The following is a 24,459-nucleotide window of genomic DNA, read 5'->3' as shown; positions in this document are numbered from 1 at the left end:
CTGCTGTTAGATGCTGCACACTGCCAGGCTGGCTGGCCTGCGGATCTGCCTACCCTCTCAGCTGTGATTAAGACGCATGCGACCAGCGACCATGTCCCCCTTGACTCAGACTCTGGGGATTTGAGCTCAGTCCCTCCTGCTGGCTGAGCCATCTCCCCACTCCCTGAAAGGACCTATCCTAAAGCACTCCTGGCAGAAGGAAATATTTGCTACCCAGAACTGATTCCAGTAACTTCATGCTCTGAAGCAGGATAAGCCTCTGTTCTGACTGGTCCATAGCTGCTCTACAATCACTGACGGCCTCTGGATAGAAATGCTTTCTTGTAACAAAATTCAAGAGCGTCACCTTCCACCCACTCCCAGACAGACACTGTCCTAAGCCCAGCACTTCTCTCAACAAGCTCTCTTTAACTCTGTTTAAAGGTCTGGGCTGGGGAGTAGGGGAGCACACACATGTGGTCCCAGTACTCAGGAGGCTGAGACAGGAGGATGGCTGAAATTTGAGGCCAATCAGTACTACATAGTGATCTCAAGGTTAGCCTCTGATCTAAAGCACAAACTCTGCTTGCAAAGAGAGAGGAGGGACAGATAGGGACATCACTATGGGCCTCAAAAGCACCAAAAAGACAATAAAGGAAAACTAGAAACCATTCTACATACCAAGATGCAATTAGCTGCTGAGAGATGGGCCACTTCATCACAAGCATGAAGTCAGGCTAGGGGCGTGGCTCGGTGGGTAAGATCACTGTCTGAATCCCCAGGACCCAAGTACAAAGCTGGGCACGCCTGTAAACCCAGTGCTGGAGGGAAGCAGCAGAAACGGGTGGGACTCACTGGCCAGACAATCTAGCAGAAACAAAGATCCCAGTTCAGTGAGAGACCCTGTCTCAAGGGAATAAGGTAGAGAGAACCCAACATTATCCTCTGGCCTGTACATGCAAGAACACAAATGCATAACACACATACATACACACACATACATACACATATGCACATATATACACACATGCACACACACTCATACACAGACACACACATATGCATACACAGACACACATATATGCATACATATATATGCACACCTATATACAGACACTCATGTACATATACACACAGACACACATACATATACTAATATATATTATATGCACATGCACACACACTAATACATAGACACACGTATATACACTCAGGCAGACACACACTCACACACAAGACACATACACTCACACACATACACACATAGATATAGACAATTACACCCATATACACAGACACACACATATACACACACATATATACACTCATGCATAGACATACACTCACATACAGACACACTCACTCATACACAGACATACTCACACACAAACACACACAGACATACAGATAGGTACACACACATATATATACACATATACACATACAGACACATATACAGAAACATGCACATACACACACATACATATATACTCACATACAGACACACACTCATACACAGACACACTCACACACACAGACACAAACAGATAGGTACACACTCACACACATACATATACACACGTACATATACACTCACATATATACACAGAGTCATATAAATAAAAATAAACATTCAAATAAATAAATAATGCTCACAAAGCTAAAAGATAAGAAAACAAACAACGGGGCTGGTGAGATGGCTCAGTGGGTGGGAGCACCCGACTGCTCTTCCGAAGGTCCAGAGTTCAGATCCCAGCAACCACATGGTGGCTCACAACCATCCGCAACGAGATCTGGCGCCCTCTTCTGGAGTGTCTGAGGACAGCTACAGTGTGCCTACATATAATGAATAAATAAAATCTTTAAAAAAAAAAAAAAGAAAGAAAACGAACAACACAGGGCTGGCCAAGCGGCTCAGCAGGCCACCATCTCCAACAGCATTTGATCCTGGGGACTCACTCATCTTATAAAACAAGAGAACTGATTCCCATAGGCTGCCCCTGCCATCTACAAACTGCAGGCACACAAAAGTTAAGTGTGATAAAAATATCAAAGAGGAACAACCTGATTAAAATCTAGTTTAGAGTTAGGGATGTGGCTCAGCTGGTAGAGCCCTTGCCTAGCATGCGTGAGGTCCTGGGTTCAATCCCCAACACCCCCAACTGTGCATGATGGCACACACCTGTAATCTCAGCACTGGGCAGGTTGAGGCAGGAGAATGGGGAGTCCAAGGTCATCCTGAGTGGCATCCAACACCACTGGGTATTTGCAAATGACAATAGCTAAAATTTAAACAAACAAACAAACAAACAAACACACACCACTAGAGCCAAGTGCTGAGGAACAGGAGTAACTAAATGTTCGCGTGAATGGGAGCGCACGCGGGACTCATCTCTGAAGAGACGAACTTATTTTAAAGCATGGTTAAGAAGATTTCGCTGTGCATACCCTAAAGCTTTGGCTCCCCAAAACAAGCAACTCGGTCTATGAAATTACAGCAACAAAGGCAAACAGCCTTGAACGGCAAGATACAGCACAAGAAGGGCGGGGATGGAGCCCACTTGGCAGAGTGCTGGCCAAGTATGCTTGACGTCCTGGGTTCAAACACCAACGTTAGGGAAGTGTAGGCAGGAGAGTCAGAGGTTCAAGGTCCACCTTGGCTACAGGGCAAGTTTTTAACAAGCCGGGGCTAAGTGAGACTGTCAAAAAAACAAACAAACAAATAAAAACCAACTCTCAGCCCCCCTCCCCACTGGTGGAAATGCATAGAGTTCATATTGATACATTTTCTTTGTTTTTTGTTTGTTTGTTTGTTTTTCACAAGAAATCTCACTGTGTAGCCCTGGCTGCCCTAAAACTCCCTCCGTATGACTGGCTGATGGTTGAACTCTCTGCATCCCACCTGCCTCTGCCTCCCAAATACTAAGGTTAAAAGCATGTACCACCTCACAGCATGTACCACCTCACCTGGCCTTTATTTTCTTTCTCTTTCTTTAAGATTTATTTGTATTTTCTGTGTCTGGGCTGCCTGAGTGTGTGTATGCACACTATGTGTGTGCAATGCTCCTGGAGGCCTGAAGGGGGCATCAGAGCCCCCAGAACCTGAGCCTCAAGCAGTGAGCTATCATGCAGGGTATGGAACCCCGGTCCTCTGGAGGAGGAGCAAGTGCTCCTAACCACCGAGCCATCTCTCCAGCCTCTCTATTTTCTCACTTGTCCTAGGCTATATTAGCCTTCAAACCTTACAAACACTGGCCTGCTTAACTGGATCCTCCAGGTAACCCCCATTTGCCCCACACATAGGCACCACACTGCGCGCCCTGAATGCTTCCACCTCTGCTGCCTGAAGAGAGCAGGGTACTGTGTTTCCTTCACCCAAATGAGCCCCATGGACACGGCCAGGCCAGCCAGCCACAGACGGGCGAGGAGAAACCCGTCACTGGGTGAGCTTGCATGCCTTCTGCTTGAGTTGTCTTTAATCTGTTCTTTGTCTTCTCTTACTACAAGACTTCCAGGTCAGGATGAAAACTAACCACTGAGTGTCTTGGAGTCAAGGCTGTGACCTCACCATCCATCAGAGCTGTAAAAGAAGGGACACCTGGTCCTTTCTGATCCGTCGTGGGGACGAAACCCTGAGTGTTGGCCTCTGCCCAGCCTGATGCATTCCAAAGCCACTACCCAGGCCCATGACGAGGGAACAGCTGACAGATCAAAGTGCACACGACGACCCTGATTCTCAATAGAAAGAGCAAGGTGGGGAGATGCCCTAGTCAGTAAAGTGCTTGCCCCTCAAGCATGAGGAGTTGAGTTTGATTTCAAGCATCTACAGGTTCTAATTGCTTTCTGTTGCTATGTGCTGGGCACTTTTAATCCACAAGCAAGAGCCCAGGGAAGATCAATGCACGCATGCAAGAGCCCAGGGACGATCAATGCACGCATGCAAGAGCCCAGGGACGATCAATGCACGCATGCAAGAGCCCAGGGAAGATCAATGCACGCATGCAAGAGCCCAGGGACGATCAATGCACGCATGGGAAGATCAATGCACGCATGCTCCCTTGTTTGTGTTCAGCTCACTTTCCCCACTCTTGTGCTGTGCAGGACCCCATGCCAAGGGAATGGTACTGCCCACAGTGGGCTGGGTCTTCCCGCATCGGTTAATTTAACTAAAACAACCCCCAGCCCACAGGCCAACCCAATGTAGACAATTGCTCATGAAGATGATTCCTAGGTGATTTTAGGTTGTCAAAGCTAGCCATCACGCCATATAAAAAAGTCCGGCGTGGTGGTAAACATTTATCATTCCAGTGATAGGAAGGTGGAGACAGGAAGGTCCTGGGGCTCACAAGCCAGCCAGCCAGCCTAGTCTAATTGGTGAGCTCCAGGCCAGTAATGGGACCCTGTCTTCAAAAACAAGTTAAAAGACACTCAGAGTTAATCTTTATCCTCCAGATTTGTACACATGTACACACAAAGGGAAAACTTCTCATAAGAGGTGAGCCTTGAACTCCAAGAAGCAATCAGTCTGGAGTCCAGCTCAAAGCATCTGCCAGTTTAACAAGGAAGCAAGTACTTAAACTGACCTCAAGTCCCAAGGTCTTCATCCTAGGGTCCTATCAGAGCAGGCCCACCCAGGGTCCACAGGCACCGCTTAGAAACTAGTCCATCTTCAGTGACACATTCCAAAGCCACATCCCATTGTCCCTCTTTATTCAACAAGCCATTCTAAGACGAATGTCAAAATTCTAGATGACAGAGCTGGATTCCAAAACCGTAGATTTAAACATGCTTTCAGAGATGGTAAGGTGACTTAGCGTGTAAAGGTGCCTGCTGCCAAGTCCAATGACTTGAATTCAACCCCTGTGGCCCACATGATGGAAGGAGAATACCCAACCATCACCACATGTGTGCACCTACACTTGCACATACATGATACACACAACGAGAGGGGGAAGGGAGAAAGAGAGAGAATGAATTCTGGAGTACTTATAAATGGCAACTCTTTCCAATCTTCCTATCAGAATCGGGGAAGACAAAGCGATGTGCTTACCCTATCACCCCATTTGCCAATGAAACCCACTTACTGGTTATGTAATATCAACTAACAGGAGAGAGATAAACACACAAATCTCCCCGGGGCTTAATGGCCCTTTCCTAAGCTGCAAATGAGCTTGCTTCACCTAGTTTAACGCACAATTGCTTGCGGACTCTAACAAATTCAGCCCAATCCATTGGAGTTGATACCTGGATGTCTCAGTCCCTGCAACCACACAAGGCAGCTTCTAAGCCAGGCTGGGCAGACTGCAGGATGGCTGCCTCCTTGGCCCCTAAGAAGATTCCAGGGTGTTCAAACCTTATTCTGGGAAGACAGTGGTGGAAGAGGCTGCAAAAACTATGCACGGGATTTTGGGGGTTTGGTTTTGCTTATCAGCTTAAACCAATGGTTTGTATAATACATAGCTCCAGATAAATCTTCCTTCATTATGGTCCAGAGAAGCCAAACTGCTGGACACTTCCAAGAGACTTAAGGAAAGCCAGATAATTTCATAAGACGGACTCTAGATTTAGCCACGAATCTGCTGCATGCCCCCATGCCTATTTTTTTAATAGATCAAATGTAATAGATTCAATGTCATTTCACGTTTACATAGACATTACCATAATACAGAGAGCTTCGTGTTGATCTATTTGGAAGGATGAGATCATCTCTGGTAGCCCAGGCTAACCCTGAACTTCCTACATAGCCAAACATGACCTTGAACTCCTGATCTCCTGCCTCTACCTCCCAAGTGCTTTGCACAAGCATGCTGCCTATTTTATGAGAGACTAAGGATAAACCTTAGGGCTTGGTGCACTGGATGCACACACTACATACTACCCACTCAGCACACTATCTCTGGCTTTGGTGCAGTTTTTCTTTTTTGTGGTACTGAGGATTGAGCCCATGGTACGCTAAAGTGTCCTACCAACAAGCCCCAGCAGCCAAAGAGCTACTTCCTAGTAACAAACTATTGATATTTTACTTTTTATACACAGGTGAGTGTGTGGATATCTATCTATGACCTATCTATCTACCTACCTCTTTCCGATGTGTTGTAAGCCTGTATAGATGTGAATAGCATGGATTGATTTGTAATATTACACGCATCACACCCCCTTTATTATTTAACTCCTTTGGAACCTGCTGTGGCCATGATGCTCCCTTTGTCCCATTGATATGTCAATGTAACTGAAATCAATAAAATGCTATTATCTAGGCTATGAATCTTATACAAATGTCATTAGTGAACTTAGTGTCACTTCTATGGAAATCAAGTATCAGTTGTTACATAGAAGAATTTAAAGTTTGGAACCAAGAAACATTTTACCCAACGGAGACTTCTTGCTGGCCAAAGACCAAACCTTTGAAGAACAGATACTAAGGCTAGAGAGACAGCTTAGTTGTTAGGAGCACTTACTGCTCTTCCAGAGGTCCTGAGTTCAATTCCCAGCACCAGCATGGTAGCTCACCACCATCTGTAATGGGATCTGATGCCCTCTTCTGGTGTGTGTATGAAGATAGGGCATTCACATAAATTAGATGGATGGATAGATAGATAGATAGATAGATAGATAGATAGATAGATAGATAGATAGATAGAGATAGACAAATACCAAGAAACAGCCACAGTGAAAATTCCAGCATTTGGGAGGTGAAGGCAAGAGGCTCAAAAGTTCAAGGTCATCATGAGACACTGTCAAAATAAAGTGGGAGAAAATGAGGAAACGGAAATATAACTAAAACCTGGCAGTGGTGGCGCACGCCTTTAATCCCAGCATTTGGGAGGCAGAGGCAGGCAGATTTCTGAGCTCAAGGCCAGAAACCCTGTCTTGAAAAAACAAACAAACAAAAGAAATATAAATAAGACAAGAACAGAGAAGACAAACAAAAATATCAACCACACGACAATGGAGGAAACAGGAAGCCACTGAGGAACAGAAATTGAGACGGTCGAGCCCTATGAGGAGATGGTCCCCCCCTCTTTTTTGTGTTTGTTTGTTTGTTTGTTTGTTTGTTTGTTTGTTTGTTTGTTTGAGACAGGGTTTCTCTGTCTAGCCCTGGCTGTCTTGGAACTCACTCTGTAGATCAGGCTGGCCTCGAACTCAGAAATCCACCTGCCTCTGCCACCCAAGTGCTGGGATTAAAGGCGGATGCCACCACTGCCAGGCTTTTTTTTTTTTTCTTTTCTTTTTTTTTTTTTAGATTTATTTATTGTTTAGAAGTACACTGTCACTGTCTTCAGACACCCCAGAAGAGGACATCCGATCCCATTACAGATGGTTGTGAACCACCATGTGGTTGCTGAGAATTGAACTCAGGACCTCTGGAAGAGTAGTCAGTGCTCTTAACCACTGAGCCATCTCTCCAGCCCCATGAGACGGTCCCTTTCTTGATCCAACTGAGCTCGCACTCTGCTTTTTCTTAGAAGATAAGTGGACAGAAGTTCAAGGTCATCTTCAGCTACCCAGAACCTGAAGCTAGCCTGGGCTACATGAGCCCTTGTGTACAAAAGAAAAGAAGATGACAAAAGGCATCTTCAGACTCAACCTGGATCTCACAGCCTCCGTTCACTTCTCCCGCCTTGTCAGAAAGTTTTTGCAGAAGCTCATCTGTTTGCCCTGCCTCCAAAAATGGCCTGTCCTGTTACTGAGAATGAGGGAAGGGGGGTGGGGGGGAAGTAGCAGGTCCCAGACCTTAGCACAACTAACATCATGTTAGAGGCACAATTTGACCTTAAACCCAGCACGTAGGCCCCAACATCTGCCAAAATGGGAACAAAGACCCAGTCCTAAGTCCAGGACCCAGGAAAGTCCTGCAGTGGACTAACCTTGCTTTTTGGCTTCTGTAGTTGCACTCACATTAACTGTTCTTGCTACCCAAAGTCACTGATTGGGGTGTGGTTTTGTGCATAAGAGACGGAGAACAGTTCCGGACCACATGATTTGGGCAAGTTCCCCATGCAGCCAACAGCTGGCAATACAGACTTTTTATTCAGCTTTAAGAGCGTCCATGTTTTCTCCCGTGGAGTTAACTGGAAACCAAAGCCCCTAAGGTTCTGGCTTCTAACAGCATGCTCTGGATTCAGCTTGCCCCAAGAGCAACCCTGAGCTGTGGCCCTTGACAGAACCACGTAAGTCCCAGGTCACCCCTGCCTTAACTAAGACTGTTGTCCCAGTGCCCTTTGGATCAGCCTGCATTCTTCGGGCGATGATAAGTCAACACAAAGACAGCTGGAGTGAAGACAAAGAAACAGATGTGTTAGTAGTGACTGTCACTTGACAGAGTCTAGAGTCCTGTGGGATAAGGGCCTCTGGGCAGGCCAGTAGGGACTATCTTGACTATGTTGTTGTGTAGGAAGAGCCAACATAAGTTCTCACACCCTGGGCGGGGGATGCTAGTGTGTGTAACTGGAGAACACTAAGATGCTAATACAATGGAACAGCCTTTGGACCTGCTTGTTGCTTCTGACAGTGAATGCCTGTGGGCAGCTACTTCAAGCTATTGTAACCAAAACTTCCCCCACATGCTGGAGACTGAACTTAGAGTCCCTTTAAGGTACTTCTGTATTTTATCACACCAACAGGATAAAAAAAAAAAAAAAAAAAACTACAGCATCCCCAACAATATTATCTCCACATACTGGCTTTGTGCTTTCTGGGCTCTTTTATTGTAGTTTAGAGAGGGTCTCTTATGTAGCCCAGGCTGCTCTTTAACTGCTGCCCCTCCTGCCACATCTGGTGTAAAGCAGTGTTGGGGACAGAGCCCAGGGTCCCCAGCCTGCTAGGCAAATGCTCAGCTATTCACATCCCTAGCTGCATTCTGACTTTTTGCTTTGGTTTGGTTCTGGTTTTTTGAAACAGGGTTTCTCTGTGTAGCCCTTGGTGTCCCAGAACTTGCTTTGTAGACAAGAGTGACCTGAAACTCCCAGAGATCCCCCTGCCTCCCAACTGCTGGGATTAAAGGCGTGCATTACCACACTTGGCTTTATTTATTCATTCATTTATTTATTTTACACAAGATCTACATATGCAGCCCTTGGATGACCTGAAATTCACTATGCAGACCAGGGTGGCCTCTAATTCAAAACTCAGAGATACCCCAGTCTCCGCATTCCTCCCCAGTGTTGGATGAAAGGTGTGCACCACCACACCCAACCGGATGAATTCTGATCTCCCTGCCTCACTCTTGAGAATTCTAGGCTTACAAGTGTGCACCACCACAGACTGTTTGATGTGAGGGTTCAAAGCCAGTGTCTGAAGCATGGCAGGCTAGCTCTACCAATCAGGCCCCGTCCCAGCTCCAGTGACCCACTTTCATAGTACAAGGAATAAGGGCAAATTGTACACACATAAACCCCCAAAATAAAGTTCACTCTACAAGTACATGACCCTAACTCAGCCCAAGTCCACAGCAAGCTGAATGAATCTGAGTCCTTGGGGCCAGTCAAGAGCCATCAAAGGGGCTTGGTCAGGTGTTTGCCTTGCTTGTACAGAGTCATAGATTCAATCCCCCAGAGATGATAGATAGATAGATAGATAGATAGATAGATAGATAGATAGATAGAACTTCTATCTAAGCCAACTGTGGTAGCATATACTTCTAATCCATGCACCAGAAGAGACAAAGGTAGGAAGATTGCCACAAGCTCAAGAATAAAAAGCGTGGGCTACCTATGTAGAGTAGAAAGCCTGCTATTGTGACAAAACTCTGAATAAAGGTGACTTGGTAGAAAATAGTTAACTTGGCTTATGGGGTCACAGTTCATCATCAAGGGAAGCCAAGGCAGGAACCTGAGACAGGAACCTAGAGGCAGGAACTGAAGCGGAGGCCACAGAGGAACCCTGCTTACTGACTTGCTCCCTGTGGCTTATTCAGCCTGCTTTCTTACACAGCCCAAAGCCACCCACCCATGGGTGGCACCACCCACTGTGTGCTGGGTCCTCTCACATCGATCATCAAAGAAAAAAATATCCCACAGAAATAATCACAGGCCAATCCAGTGGAGGCGTTCCTCAGCTGAGAGTCCCTCTTCCCTGGAATGCCTAAGTTTGTGTCAGGTTAACAAAAAAACAACTGTGATCTGATCTATCTATGGAGTGAGATTTTTGTCTAAAAGGAGGGTGGGAGGAGGCAGGGATAGAGAGATGGCTCTGAGGTTAAGAGCACTGGCTGCTCTTGCAGAGGTCCTGGATTCCATTCCCAGCACCCACATGTCAGCCCACAACTGTCTGTAACTCCAGCTCCTGGATATCGGTCGCCCTCTTCTGGCCTTCTCAGGAACTGCACATATATACTGCACATGCACTCATACACATAAAAATTGGTTTTTCTTTGTTTAAAAACTAAAGGAGAGAAAATGTTTAAAAACAAACCACTTTGAAGTCAAAGAAATCCAGACTGTATGTCACTGACTGAACAGAACAGACCACTTCCTCAGTTTCCTTATCTATAATGTAGGATTCTATCCATGGGGCTGGAGAGATGGCTCAGCGGTTAAGAGCAATGACTGCTCTTCCACAGGTCCTGAGTTCGATTCCCAGCAACCACATCTGAAATGGGATCTGTTGCCCTCTTCTGGTATGTATGAAGAGAGTTATGGTGTACTCACATGTATATAATAAATTTTAAAAAATCTTTTAAAAAATTCTATCTACATCTTTGGTGCAGGGAGTAGAACTGACCATGGTTAGGGGTTTTCAAAAGGAGCTCACTCCTTTTCCTCATGGGAAAGTCTAAAAATTAGTATGTGAAGAGGCTCTGAAACAGAGTCCTTGGAGGCCATGCCTCTTCTGGCCTTCATCCAGGTTACCTCAAGGTTCACCAGGGCTGCTGGGACTCCTGCCATTGCATCTGCTTCCAAGTTCTTCCCCTGGTGACAGGAAAGGGATGAGGAGAGGGGGACAGAAAAAGACCAGAAAACTCATGTAAATACCATGCTGATACCTGAATGTAAGGGTTAGAGTCAAAAGGATGACACAGAGAGAAAGACACTCGCCACCAAGCCTGAAGCCCAGAGCTTGATCCCTCAGACCCAGGGATGGGAAGGAGACAACCCAAGTCTGTTTGGTTGGAAACCCTGCTCGAAAACCCTTGGTCAAGATCAAGACCAAACCTTTACTCTCAGCACCTGGGAGAGGAAGGCAGGAGGATCACACCGAATATGAGGCCATCCCCAGCTACAGAGTGGGTTCCAGCTCGAATGTGAGGCCATCCCCGGCTACAGAGTGGGTTCCAGCCCATCCCGAGCCACAGAGTGAGACGCCATCTTAAAAAAAAAAAAAGCTCTACTTTTACTAATGACTGCCAGGAATCCCAGCACTTGAGAGAGAAGAAAATAATTCCAGATTACACACAGGGCATAGCGAGTTTGAGGCCATCCGGTGGAGGAGGAGAGCAAGGTGGGTCAGCAGGGAAAGGACTTGAAAGCCGAGGAACCTGAGTGCCAGCCCCTGAACGCAGAACCCACTTGAAGGTGGAAGAGGAGAACCCACTCCATAAAGCTACCTACACACACACACACACACACACACACACACACACGCGCACGCACGCACACGCACCACATCACTCTGTAGACCAGGCTGGCCTTGAACTCAGAAATCCACCTGCCTCTGCCTCCCAATTCCTGGGATTAAAGGCGTGTGCCACCACGCCTGGCAATAATACTAATTCTGAAGAAATAAACAAGGGAAACAGAGGTACAGGAAAGCTTCAGGTCACATGAGAAATTCAAGGATACCACACTCAGCTGCCTGGAAAAGGTCCAAGTGCCATGGGAGACTGGTGACGGTCAAGTCACACCCTGAAGGCTACGTGCAACCCGCTGCCTGTTTGCCAAATAAAGTTTTATTAGAACACAGTCTCCCCACTTGTTCACAATGCTAGAGCTTGCACTGTTGCCATGGAGATCAAACTGCCTACATTCTTTCCTCTCAGGCACCATACAAACAAATGACCTCTCTTAGCAAGGACTGTCAGGTCCCTAAGGCAGGGCCTAACTGTAGCTCTGACCACTCGAGTGGCACTTGGCATGTACGCAAAATGTGCTCAATAAATATTTGGGGTATAAACATCCCGCCGAGTCACATTACCTGCAAGGAGGAGGTCTGAAGGATAATGGCACCTGCTTACACCGCACTTTTAAGGGTTCCTTATGTCTGCCCAGGTTGTCCCCAGGGGTTTCACGGACTGCTGACAGCTGGCCAAAGCCTTGACAGACTGACAACGAAGACAAACTGAAAGTCACCTATGTCCCATCATGTGCTCTGCCTTCCCAAGCACAGGCCAGCAGGGACCCGAGGTCTCACCCACAGTTTCCAAAAGGCTCCCTACAGATCTTGCATTTAGAGCATCCCCATGAGAAGCCAGAGACCAACACAGGTTGCCTTTCAACTTTGTGTGTGTGTGTAAAGTGAATGTGTGTGTGTAGCACGTGTGTGTGGGTGTGCTTGCCTGTGCATGTGCTGGAGTCGAGGTCCAGTGTCGTCTTCTGGTCTCCAGATTTTTAATATATTCTTGATGTTGTTGTTGGGGATACCACAGGCATGCAGGTCAGAGGACAATGTATGGGGGTCAGCCACCTCTCTTGACCTTTCTGTGGATGCTGGGTCACCACCAGTCTTGTGCAGCAAGAGCCTTTGTCAAAGTGACCCATCTCCTCGCTGCCCCTCTGCCTTTATTTTTTGAGACAGGATCTCCTGCAACCTGGAGCTCCTTATCATTCCAGACAGAGTGAAGCCTCTTAGCCCCCCTCCCCCACGCAGGAGTGACACGGGTGCCACATGCCAAGCTTTTACAAGGGTGCTGGGATTTTGAACTCATGTCTCTTTTACTGGTCCCTCTGCTCAAAGAGACATGTCCTCAGGCCTGCCTTTTTTGCTCTCATTTTGAGACTGGCTCTCCTGTAGTCTAGGCTGGTCTCAAGCTAACTGAAGACAACCTTAAAGTTTTGATCCTCCTGCCTCCACCTCCAAAGTACTGGGATGACAGGTGTGCACCACCAGCCACCACCGTGCCCCCGACAGATGCAGTGCTGACAAGGATAATCTCGGGACATTCGAGGCAAATGCTCTGCCAAATGAGTTCTATCCCGAGCCCACACCCTTTTACATTTTCATCAATATATTTATAGAAAAGGACCAAACCGCACAACAACATAAATAGTCCCCTTAAAACTGCAAGGCCAGAAGAGAAAGTTACTCAGGGCCCAAAGGATTTATCTGACCTTCAAATAATGGAGTTACAACAGAAAGCCACATACAATGTTTCCTAATTTTATCGCTGTTATTGATATCATGGTATGAGGCACAAATAAAGCACTTTCTTTGGGGCTGTGACCACACTCAACCCAGTCTGGGCTGTCAAAAATCAAATTCTGTACTGTTTTCTCTTCAAATCTGTCTTGGCTTGGCCCCAAATCGCATCAGTAGGAGCCAGAGAGAACTGCAAAAAGCCTCAGAGATTCCAGGACAATAATTTCAACCCTTCGCTCAGGGCACAGAGGCCTACTAAATCCTGTCTCTTCCCGGAGTTCTCAGACAGCTGTCCATAAACAGGCTGTGTGGAAACACCAGCAGGGCCACAGCCAGCCGCCCACTGCGTGCCTTGGAAGCAGAGCTGAGGAGATGGCTCTGAATATAAAAGGCTTAACATGCAACCATGAGGGTCTGAGATGAGATCTGTGAACTCACATCTATAGTCTTAGCACTCCTACAGGAGATGGGAGGTGAGGCAGAATTCCTGGAACAGCGCCAGCCAGCTAGCATGGGGTACCGGCATCAAACAACAGAACCCATCTCAAGCAAGATGGAAGGCAAGCACCAACACTTGAGGTTGTCTTCTGACCAACACACACACAGCACACACACACACAGCACAGCACACACATGCACACACAGCACAGCAGACACACATGCATGCACACAGCAGACACATACAGCACAGCACATACACATGCATGCACACAGCACAGCACACACACACATGCACACACAGCACAGTACACACACATGCATGTACACACAGCAGACACACACACCACAACACAGCATATACACATATACATGCACACAGCACAGCACACACAGCATAGCACACACACATGTGTACATATAACACAGCACACACACAAGCACAGCACACACAGAAATAGCACACATACACATGCACACACAGTGCAGCACACACACAGCACAGCAGGCATGTACACACACAGCACACACACGTGCACACACAGCACATGCACACACAGATTTTTTAAGCCAGTTTAGAAACTATAGTCCTGTAAGAGACTGAATGTTGTCTCTACCCACAAGGTGCCCACATCCTGATCCCTGGAATCTATCCAATATGCTTTCTATGGTGGGAACGCTAGCACACAGCATGCGTGATCAAGGATCTTGAGATGGAAAGATTGTTCTGTATTATCTGTGTCCTCAGTGTAGTCACAGGAGTTCTGCAGAGAACAGGAACAGGTCTGACATGCCAGAGAATAAAACGGCAGAAAGACTGCAAAACATTGCCAGGGTGCAGTGAAGAACCAAGAAAAGCAGTAGCCACGAGAAAGCAGGAGAGGCAGGGTGGGAAAACGTCCTTTCAGAGAGTAGTGCTTGCCTGGCACGCAAGAAGCTCTGTTTAAGCCTCAGCACTGAATAAACTAGGTGTCAATGGGTGGTGTGATCCCAGCACGGGAGGGAGTAGCAGTAGGGTCAGAAGCTGGGCGTCATCCTTGGCTACACAGCCAGTTTGACGACAGCCTGACACATGAGATCTTGTCTCACACGTAGGGGGGTGCTGGGGAGTTGGAGTGGAGACCCTGGTAAGATGGAGCAGTGGCTATGGCATTTGCCACCAGGTCTGATGACTTGATGAAAGAGAGAACCAAGTCTGGCAAGTTATCCTTTGACCTCCACACAAAGCCATGGCGTTCACATGCACACACACACACACACACACTCATAAACACACATATATACATACACACACACACTCACACAAACACACTCACGCATACACACACATACACAGAGAGATAAAAACAGATAAATTATAAATGCAACTTGAAATTATTTAAAAGACGTACATGTTCATACACAAGAATACTCATAGCAACACTACCCAAGTGGTTCAAAACTTGGGATGTTCTCCCTAATCCAACCTATACCATATAAATTATATATAAATCCATTTGATGTATCCAAATATAGTATACCCACCCATACAACCACACACAGATCATCAGGGAAGGTGGACAGATGGCAACCTACCCGAAAACACACATCAACCTCACACACATAATGGTAACCGCCAACCAGGTGGTTGAGTTGGGTTCTTGGTCCTGTGCAGATGGAAATCATAGTGAGGGAAGAGCAGCTGCCTTGGTGTCTGTGGTTCTGAGACTTCAGCAAGCTGAGGGAGTCAGGCTAGGGGCTGGACTAATAGACTCGCAGTGCTGGGTTAATAGACACACAGTGCTGGGCTAATAGACACACAGTGGTGGACTAATAGACACACAATGCTGGACTAATAGACACAGAGTGCTGGACCCTCACGTGTACTACTTATGGCTCCACGCTCCAACAGCCAGAGACTTAAAACTATGGATTCTCAGATCACACAGGCTTCACCCTCCACAACCCTGCTCTCAGCAGGGACTGATCCCTGGCTCGTTAGCAGCAGTATTGATGGCTTTCAAGTCTTGGGTATGAGTACTCCCAGCTCTTACAGCCAGGCAGTTCCCTAGAACTCTCTCCAGAGATAAGGGCCTGCAGTCTCTCACCTTCACTACATGTTCCATGCCCTTAATCACTGTGTCCCCTCTGCTTCCACTCGCCTGTGTTCCTAATCACTTCACTAACAGTACTAAGGTTGTTATAGCCTCTGCTAGCAGCCACACCCACATCTCTTTGTGTCCTGCACTTAGCCCCCCCCACACACACACTAAGTAGATCAGGAGAGGTACGGGGACTTGGATGGCAGCATGAGTGAGGGTCTCCTGGATGGCGAAAACGTGAGCAGAACAAGCATAGCAGGGGAATGGGATTCAAGTGAAGGACCATGCTTCGAATTCGACAGACCACAGGTTCAGTTCCACCAATCACAGGCCTTAAACCTGTGTTCCACCAATCCACAGGCCCAGGCCTCAAACCGCACCAATCACCAATCACAAGCTTTCTCCTGAGATGTACCAAGGGAGTGCTTTCTCCACTGGCCTGGATGAGATTAGCCATGGGGTAGTCAGAGTCCAGGAAAGTTCTGTGGGGATTGTCTTGAAGTGATGTCTGGATCCAGAGACACACACAGTAGGACAGAATTGAGCTCCACAAGCTGTCCTCGAACTTCCACACACATGCCGGGGAGGAGTTAGATCCAGAGACCACATAGTAGGTCAGAAGTGCACACGGTAGTGCAGGATAGAATTGACATGCACAAGCTGTGCGGTCACCTACATGTGCACATGCACACACACACACATACCATGGAACATCTGTGCCACACACATATAAGAAAGGAACAAAGGAAGGAAAGAGAGAAAGAAGGGAGGGAGGAGAGGAGGAAAATTAAAATTTTCATTTAATTTTTAAATCGAAGTCTTCCAAGACCAGGCCAGATTTTCTGGAAAAGTCACTCACACTGTGGCCTCCTGAAGCAGGGGCTGGTTGGAGTGATCCCTAAAGCTCTTAGAATGTTTTCAGAGTGACCATAAAGTAGCTTCCGGGCTGCCTCAAGGATAGGCCAGCCAGCTGCCCAAGAAGAACACTCAGCTGACAGTTCTCCACTCTATGCTGCCGGGCATGACAGAGGGTCTATCACCTGTCACTCAAGAGATCAAATGGCCCAGCCCCGGATAATTTCGCTCATTCACAGAAATATACAAGATGCTTACCAACATCCTTAGTAACACTTGACAGAGAAGAAAATGAAAATCACTCGCAATCCCACCAACCCAGGAAAACTGGAGTGATCCTTGTAGTGCAAGCTTCCTCAGACACACACTCGGTTAACAGATGGTAAAAGCGGGGGCTGAGGACGCAGCTTGGGTGGTTGAGGGCTTGCCTGGACATACACAAAGCCCCAGGTCCCATCTCCAACACCATCTCCAGCAAAAACGAGTGTCCCTGCAAGTCTACAATCCCAGCACTTGGCGGGTGGAGGCCAGGAGGGTCGCAGCTCAAGGTCATCCTCAGACATGTATTGTTTGAGGCCAGCCTTGGCTGCTCGAGAGTGTCTCAAAAACAAAAGAACAAAGAAATGAGAGAAGACAGTTCTTGCAGGCAGTGGTTAATACAAAATAGGTTCTCAATAAATACTTTTTAAAACATTGATTGATCAATGTATATGTGTGCGTTCCTAAATTCATGTGTCTGTATCATGCATGCAATGTCTGCATAGGTAAGAAGAGGGGGTCAAAAACCCTGGTACTGGAGCCACAGTTGGTTGTGAGCTGCCTACTATAGGCTGGTACTGGAGCCACAGTTGGTTGTGAGCTGCCTGCTATAGGCTGGTACTGGAGCCACAGTTGGTTGTGAGCTGCCTGCTATGGGTGCTGGGAACCAAACCTGAGTCCTCTGTAAAAACAACTGCTCTTAACCACCAATCCATCTTTTCCACCCTCACTCTATATTTTAAAGCATAAGCAAATACATTTTAGGGTGCTCTGAGTGTCCCCAAAGGACACAGCCTCAGAGCAGATTAGCAGTTCCTAGAGAAGAACATGTCCAAACACCTTCAGTAGACGACAGAAGCCCAAACCAGACATTTCTGAGTCTGGTACAGCCAGTTACCTCTGGAACTATTACAGTACCCAGAATGTAGCTAATGTGTTCATTATGTTTTGTTTTGTTTTGAGACAGGTTCTTGCTAGGCAGCCCTGGCTGATCTAGATCTCACAGAAGTCCTTCTGCTTCTACCTCTGTCTCCCAAGTGCTAGGAGTAAAAGTATGTGCCACCACATTCAGATAATATGTTCATTTTAGTCAGAGTACTTTAGGAATTAGTATATGCCCCAGTGTATAGTATATGTGTGTGTGTGTGTGTGTATGCATATGTGTACATATATGCATGCATATGTATATATACACATGCATATATATATATATATATATATATATATATATATATATGAGTATATGCATACAGGTGCTGAATATAAAATCCTCAATCTTGTATATATGAAGCAGTTATTACTGGGCGAAACCCACAGCTGCCAGTTAAAACTACATTTTCAAAACCTAATGTTATTCTAGGCAGAATCCAAAAGAAAACCCTGGCACGTTGGTCATTAATAGCCCACCTGAAAGGGTGGGATGGCCCTAAGTCACAGCAGACATGACTACTGACCACAGGATGAGTTTTATATATGTGTGTTGTGTGTGCGTGTGTATCACAATGAAGACTAGCAGGTCCAGAGCTAATAATTTTTAAAATATTTTTAAGTGTGTGTGTGTGTGTGTGTGTGTGTGTGTGTCCACTACATGTCTGCTGGTGTTCCTGGAGACAAGAAGAAGGCACCAGAGACCCTGGAGCTGATATATAGGCAGTTGTGACCTTCCTGACATCAGTGCTGAAAACCAAACTCAAGTCTTATAGAACAGTAACTGCTAAGCCATCTCAGCCCCAAGAACCAAAGGCTTTAATATTAATAAGAAGCCAATGCCAGTGCAGTTGGTAGAACCCTTGCCTAGCATGCACAAGTCCCTGGGATCATCACCAGCATATCTGTAATTCCAGTAGTGGAAACATAGAAACAGCTGAATCCATACTCAATGTCAAGGGAGACCCTGCATCAAAGCAACAGAGCACCACCAATGCTCAGCAGCCAAGCGAACTAAAGCATGCTAGCATATCTGACGCTCGCACACAGGCTTCGCCGAGGTACATGCCAGCTGGCACAGACTGCCTCCCCAGCTTACTCTATATGAGAGCAGAGAAAGAAGGCAGGGGAGGGGTGAGATGGCTCAGCAGGTAAAGGCACTTGCAGCCAAGCCTGAGGTGCTGAGTTCAACCCCTGGCACCTACCCACACCATGGAAAGAGACCACAGACTCCCACAAGCCGTCCTCTGCTCTCCTGGTATATGGACATGTGTGTGCATGTACACATATGCTCAACTGTTTCAAATGTAACATAATCTAATTTTTTAAAAAAAAGTTTAAAGCAGGCGGTGCTCGTGATGTCTGTGTGAACACCACATAACTGGTCCACATTTTGAGTTATCCTACAAACACCTGTCTCCAGCTTCCCACTCCCTTCCCTCCAAAAGTTCTTCTGTGCTTTGGTTAAGAATTTATCCCTTGGCCAGGCAGTGGTGGCGCACACCTTTAATTCCAGCACTTGGGAGGCAGAGGCAGGCAGATTATTGAGTTTGAGGCCAGCCTGGTCTACAGAGATGGCTCAGCAGTTAAAAGTACTGACTGCTCTTCCAGAGGTCCTGAGTTCAATTCCCAGCAACCACGTGGTGGCTCACAGCCATCTATAATGGGATCTGATGCCCTCTTCTGGTATGTCTGAAGACAGCGACAGTGCACTCATCATATGTATCAAATAAATAAATAAAATCTTTTTAAAAGCACTCATACACATAAAAAAGTAATTAATTTTTTAAAAAGAATTTATCCCTTAAAGTCATCCTGTAAATCTGATTTTTTTTTTTTAAGGACAAAGCCTTACTCTGTAGCCCAGGCAAGCCTTAAACTGTCTGTCATCTTCCTGCCTCAGCCTCCTAAGTGTTGGGACTACAGGCTTGAGTCCCATGTTCAGTTTCTGAATGTCTTCTTGAACAATGTGTAACTATGAATTAGAGAGGACTATTAGAGATGTTTTCAGTCCGCTTCGATTACGCTCACTGAATCTGAGGCCAGCCTGGGCTACATGAGACCCTATCCCAAAAACAATAATAACCAAAAGGAGGCAGTCTCTCAGAGGCCCCCATGCTCCTCTCTGATCTTGTCTTCTTCCACCTGCCTCTTTCTCTTCACACTCATGCTTAAAACCTGTGTTTAACGGTCTTTGGAACTGGCATAACGGCTCAGTGGGTAAAGGGGCCTGCTGCTAAGCCTGATGACTTTCATTCTGGGACCCACGTGGTAGAAGGACATAATCCACTCCCCACAAGTTGTCCTCAACCTCCACATGTGACTATTCTACACACATGAGCACACCACACACACACACACACACACGAATAGCTAAATAAAGCAAATACTTTTAAAGTGTCTTCTCTTACCTTATTTTTTTTAATCTTTTTTTTTAATTATGTTATGGGCATTGGTGTTATGCACATCTGTATGAGGGTGTCGGATCCTGGGGAACTGGAGCTACAGGCAGTTGTGAGCTGCCATGTGGAATTGAGTTCAGGTCCTCTGGAAGAACAGCCACTGCTCTTAACCATTGAGCCATCTCTCCAGCCCCTTAATATGTATTTTGATATACCTCAATACTGTTCCAAAAAAGGAGAGGCGGAATCTACTACAGGTGGGTTCCTGCCCCCCCCAGCCCCTCCCTTGGGTCTGTTTCCTAGCCAATTCATGAGAAGATTTCCGTGATTGTTTCCCGAGTGGCGCCAGCTATTTCCACAGGGCCTGGCACATAGCAGATACTCAATTAATGTCTGTGGTGAAGGGAAGTAACGGACCAAAGTCTCCATCGCTGCACAGTGCCTATTTTGGTCCTCTTCTCCCTTCCTCCTCCTCTCCTTTACAAGACCCCCTGAGAAAGGATCGATGTGTTCTCACAGGGTCAGCATAAATCATCCGCAGACCACTAATGGACCTTGGGCCATGGTTCAGAGAGATCCCAACATAGGACAGAAGCCGGGACACAGCCATCCCCCATTAGAGGAAATCCTTTGGGGAGGTGAGTGAGAGCATTCATTGGCAGCTGTGAGGCAAAGGTTGAGACCTCACTTGAGCATGCTCAGTAGGGTGCACATCAGGGCACTTTACCTAGGTTAAGTCTGTGACCCTTAGTATTTTGTTGTTGCTGTTGTTTCTCAAACTCTGACTCCAACTGAAACACCACAGCAGCTTTTAAAGCTGGTAGAAAGGACATAACTCCAAATCCCTCCTAAATCCACTACAAAGGGGAAAATCCTTTAATACATGTTGCAGGTAAAATACTAGGGCCAGGCAAAGAAGACACCAGTTATCTAGGGCAGCCGCTCTGCTGGCCCCAGAAGCTAGAGAAGAGGCAGTGTCAAGCATGAGCACGCTTTCAAAGTGTCTCTGACAAGGTACCTTGAACTGCCATTCGGAGCCACAACTTTCAGGAACTGAAATCACATTTAGTCATCTTCTATCTCTCTCCCCTCCTACGAACTCTACCTCTGTTTTCAGCTTTTAAAAAACCAGGGGTGGGGGGAGGTAAGAGCAGACACCGCAGAAGCTATTTTGAGGAAGACTCCGAAGTTAAAAGCAACTTCACTAACATAGTAACAGATCTCCAAGGAAACCCTGGGTGAGGCTCCGAGTTCTGTATCTAGAACTGCTTGGTTCCCATTGCGTCCAAAGTCCTCTTCCTACAGGCACCCTGTGACAGCCCATGGTTCATCTGGAAACCATCAGAGCATTTCCAAACAGCCTGCGGAAAGAGCTAAGAGGGATCTGGTCCAACCAGCAAAGATAAGCCAGACTCCAGGGTGGGATTCAAATCTCACAAGGACAAACCATTAAGGGTCCCAAATGGTGATCCAGGGATACTGAGGTTCGAGAAGACAAGGCTCTCCCCAATGGTGTCTTTGCATGGATGTTTCAACTTTGGTTTGTTTCTCCAAAGACTGGCGACTGGCACACAGGCACACACAAACAGACACACACACAACACACACGGGGGGGCGGGGGGTGCGGGGGGAGAAAGGGAGACAGACAGACAGACAGACAGACAGAGGCCGTTGTGCCTGATCCTTAAGTCCTTCCATACAACATTAGTCCACACCTCATGTATGCTGAGAACTCCATTCTTTGACATCCCGATCCTTCAAGAAGTCTGTCCATCACTAGACTTGCCAACTTCTTTTTTTGAGGCAAGTTCTCCCGATGTGGCTCCGACTAGCCTGGAATTCACTATGTAGCCCAGGCTAGCCCCAAACTCAAGTCCACTGGCCTCATGTCTATTAAGTGCCTAGCATTACAAGCATCTGCCACCACGCCCAATTCAAGGCTTGGCAACTTTGAGAGGGAAGCAAAGAAACTTCACATGCACCTGAGCGGGGAATAATAACAAACTGCGCTGTTAAGCCACCTACTAGAGAAGGGATATGCACACCCTGGGAGTGGGGCACTCCAAAGATGACAAGTGACAGGCTCCTTGTTGTATTTCAAACATCATACTTTAACAGAAACTACGGAGTGGGGAGAACTGTGCTGGACAACGCGTGCCGAATGCTTTCGGTGCCGGGCCGGCACCGAGCATTCCCTCTCTGCGGGTCCCTCTCAACCCTTCTTCTTGGGTGTGAGAGACCCTCGGCAGGGCAGGTAGGACACCGGAACTACCTAGGGCGCTCCCGTCACCACTCCAGATTCTGCCAGCTTTCAGCACCGGAGGTAAACCAGGGTTCCTGCCTCCCTCCCGCCGCTGCGGCGCCCGCCAGGGTGCAGGAAGGACGAGGTGTCCAGGCAGTCCCCAGCCGCGGGTGGCGCCACGTTCCACACCCGGGGAGCGCGCGGGGTCGCGAGAGGCGGACTCCTTACCTGTTTTGCCAGCCCTGGAGGAGGTTGGTGTATTTGCTGAGCACGCCCTCGAGCGCCGGCTCCCTCCTGCGGCCGCCTCCTCCGGACGGGCTAGCGGCCACCGAGCCGGGACTGCTGCGGCTGCCCCCGCCGCCCAGTCCCGCGGCCCCAGAGCGGCTGGCCACCCCTCGGCCAGCCAGGGAGCAGGAGGGCGAGGAGCCCGCCGAGGTGGCGCGGCTGCTGCTCCGGCTGCTGCTGTTGCTGCCCCCGCCGCCGCCGCCGTCTGAGCTCTGGGCCGCCCTCTCCATGATCGCTGCGCGCCCGGGGAGCGGGTGACCGCCGCGGTGGCAGCCCCGCCGCCGCCTCCTCAGCTGCCGCCGCCGCCGCTGCAGCTCCGGGCTCCCGGGCCGCGCGTGGCTGCTCTGATTCCCCGGGAAATGCCTGACTCATACAGGAGGAAGAAGAGGAGGAGGGAAAGAGGGCTGGGAAGGAAGCCAGCCCGGCTAGCTGCAGCTGCGGCCGCCCCTCCTCCCGCCTCGACCAGGGCCCGGCCCCGCCCTCCAGCCACTTCTCGGGCAAGTTCGGGGCTCCAGGTCCCTCCTCCTCCTCCAGCTCCTCGAACCTTGCAGTCCCTCGGGCCCGGGCTAAGGATGCTCCTGGGGCGGGCCTGGCAGACTGGGTGGACACGCCCTACATCGGCCCCCTGCACCCTAGCCTTTTGTTGCCCCCTCACTTGGATCCCGACCGGGGAAATCTCCGCACGCCCTTCTCTCCACCCCCAACCCACCTCGAGACCTGGAGGGAGGGACGGTCCTACCCACCCGGTACACCCGGATATGGACCCGCCCGGTCCCTGACACCAGCACGCTCCCTCTCGGTGTGTCGGCGCACAGGAGCCTGGGCCAAGCACGTACACGGTCACCTGAAAATTAGCCTCACTGAGGGAGCCTAGAAACAGGGCAGCAAGGCCCTCAGGGCTCTCCCATGGGTTTGAAAGAGGAAAGGAAGGGGCAGCAGGTGACTCTCCCAGGTGAGCAGGCTGTCAGCTGGGGCCGGTTCCACAAGTCAGAGATCCGGATGGATGCACAGCGAACACCAGGCTAGGACTAGGTGCCTTCCAGTGAGCGCTCTCCTGGCCTCACATGCTCACTTCACTCTGATCCCAGGGGTGATGGGCACAGACAAACAAGAGTGAGGAGTCGACACTGCGCTGGATACTGTACACCCGAGAGCCAGAGGGGCCCAAACCAGAGGGCAAATGAGAAGACTCACATACACACACTACACTGTCCGCCAAGAAACTTCTTTCGCCCACCCACACGCTGGGTTCTTCTCAATCCATCTTGCTCTTTAGCAAAGGCAGAGAGATAGCGGGCTCTCTCCAGCCCACCAGTTATCGTTGTGGATATAAATATTCAATGCAATCTGGTTGTTTCTAAAATTAGAACTCTGAGAAGCTGGGACCTCTCCTTTACACACACACACACGATAGGTGGATAGATGATAGATAGATAGATAGATAGATAGATAGATAGATAGATAGATAGATAGACAGATTTTTTTAAGTTGCTAGGTAGAGTCCATTCTCACAAGCACAGCCCCCCAAGTCCTTTGAGCTTCACACCTGTCTGAAAGTCTTCAGAGAGTTCAGCTCTAAAGACGTCCATGCAGACGCTTCAGAGGTCATGGTAAGAGATGGCCACCGCGTAAATAAGAATTTCAGGTGTCCACATATTACGAAAAAGTAAAACAGCCTTCCAAGAAGAAACACGAGAAC

General features: G+C 48.0%; 1 protein-coding gene across 3 annotated transcripts in view; it reads right to left on the bottom strand.

Moving 5' to 3' along the window:
* The window catches only part of Osbpl10 (oxysterol binding protein like 10), a 243,057-nt gene extending 219,810 nt beyond the window's left edge, over window positions 1-23,247 (bottom strand). Inside the window, exon 1 of one of the 3 annotated variants that reach the window (XM_029482011.2) lies at window positions 22,704-23,247. In XM_029482011.2, coding sequence (XP_029337871.1) covers window positions 22,704-22,990 — 287 coding nt within the window. In that variant the 5' untranslated portion in view covers window positions 22,991-23,247. Of the gene's footprint in view, window positions 1-4,562; window positions 4,656-22,703 lie in introns of those variants that run through there. The other 2 variants (XM_021172670.3, XM_029482014.2) reach the window with 2 other exon arrangements.
* Window positions 23,248-24,459: the final 1,212 nt, after the last annotated feature.

This window comes from Mus caroli, unplaced genomic scaffold (assembly GCF_978045245.1).
Source record: "Mus caroli unplaced genomic scaffold, Mus_caroli_1 scaffold_11, whole genome shotgun sequence".
Classification (NCBI taxonomy): Eukaryota; Metazoa; Chordata; class Mammalia; order Rodentia; family Muridae; genus Mus; species Mus caroli.
Note: the sequence above shows the minus strand (reverse complement) of the source record. Positions and strands in the feature narration are given on the sequence as shown.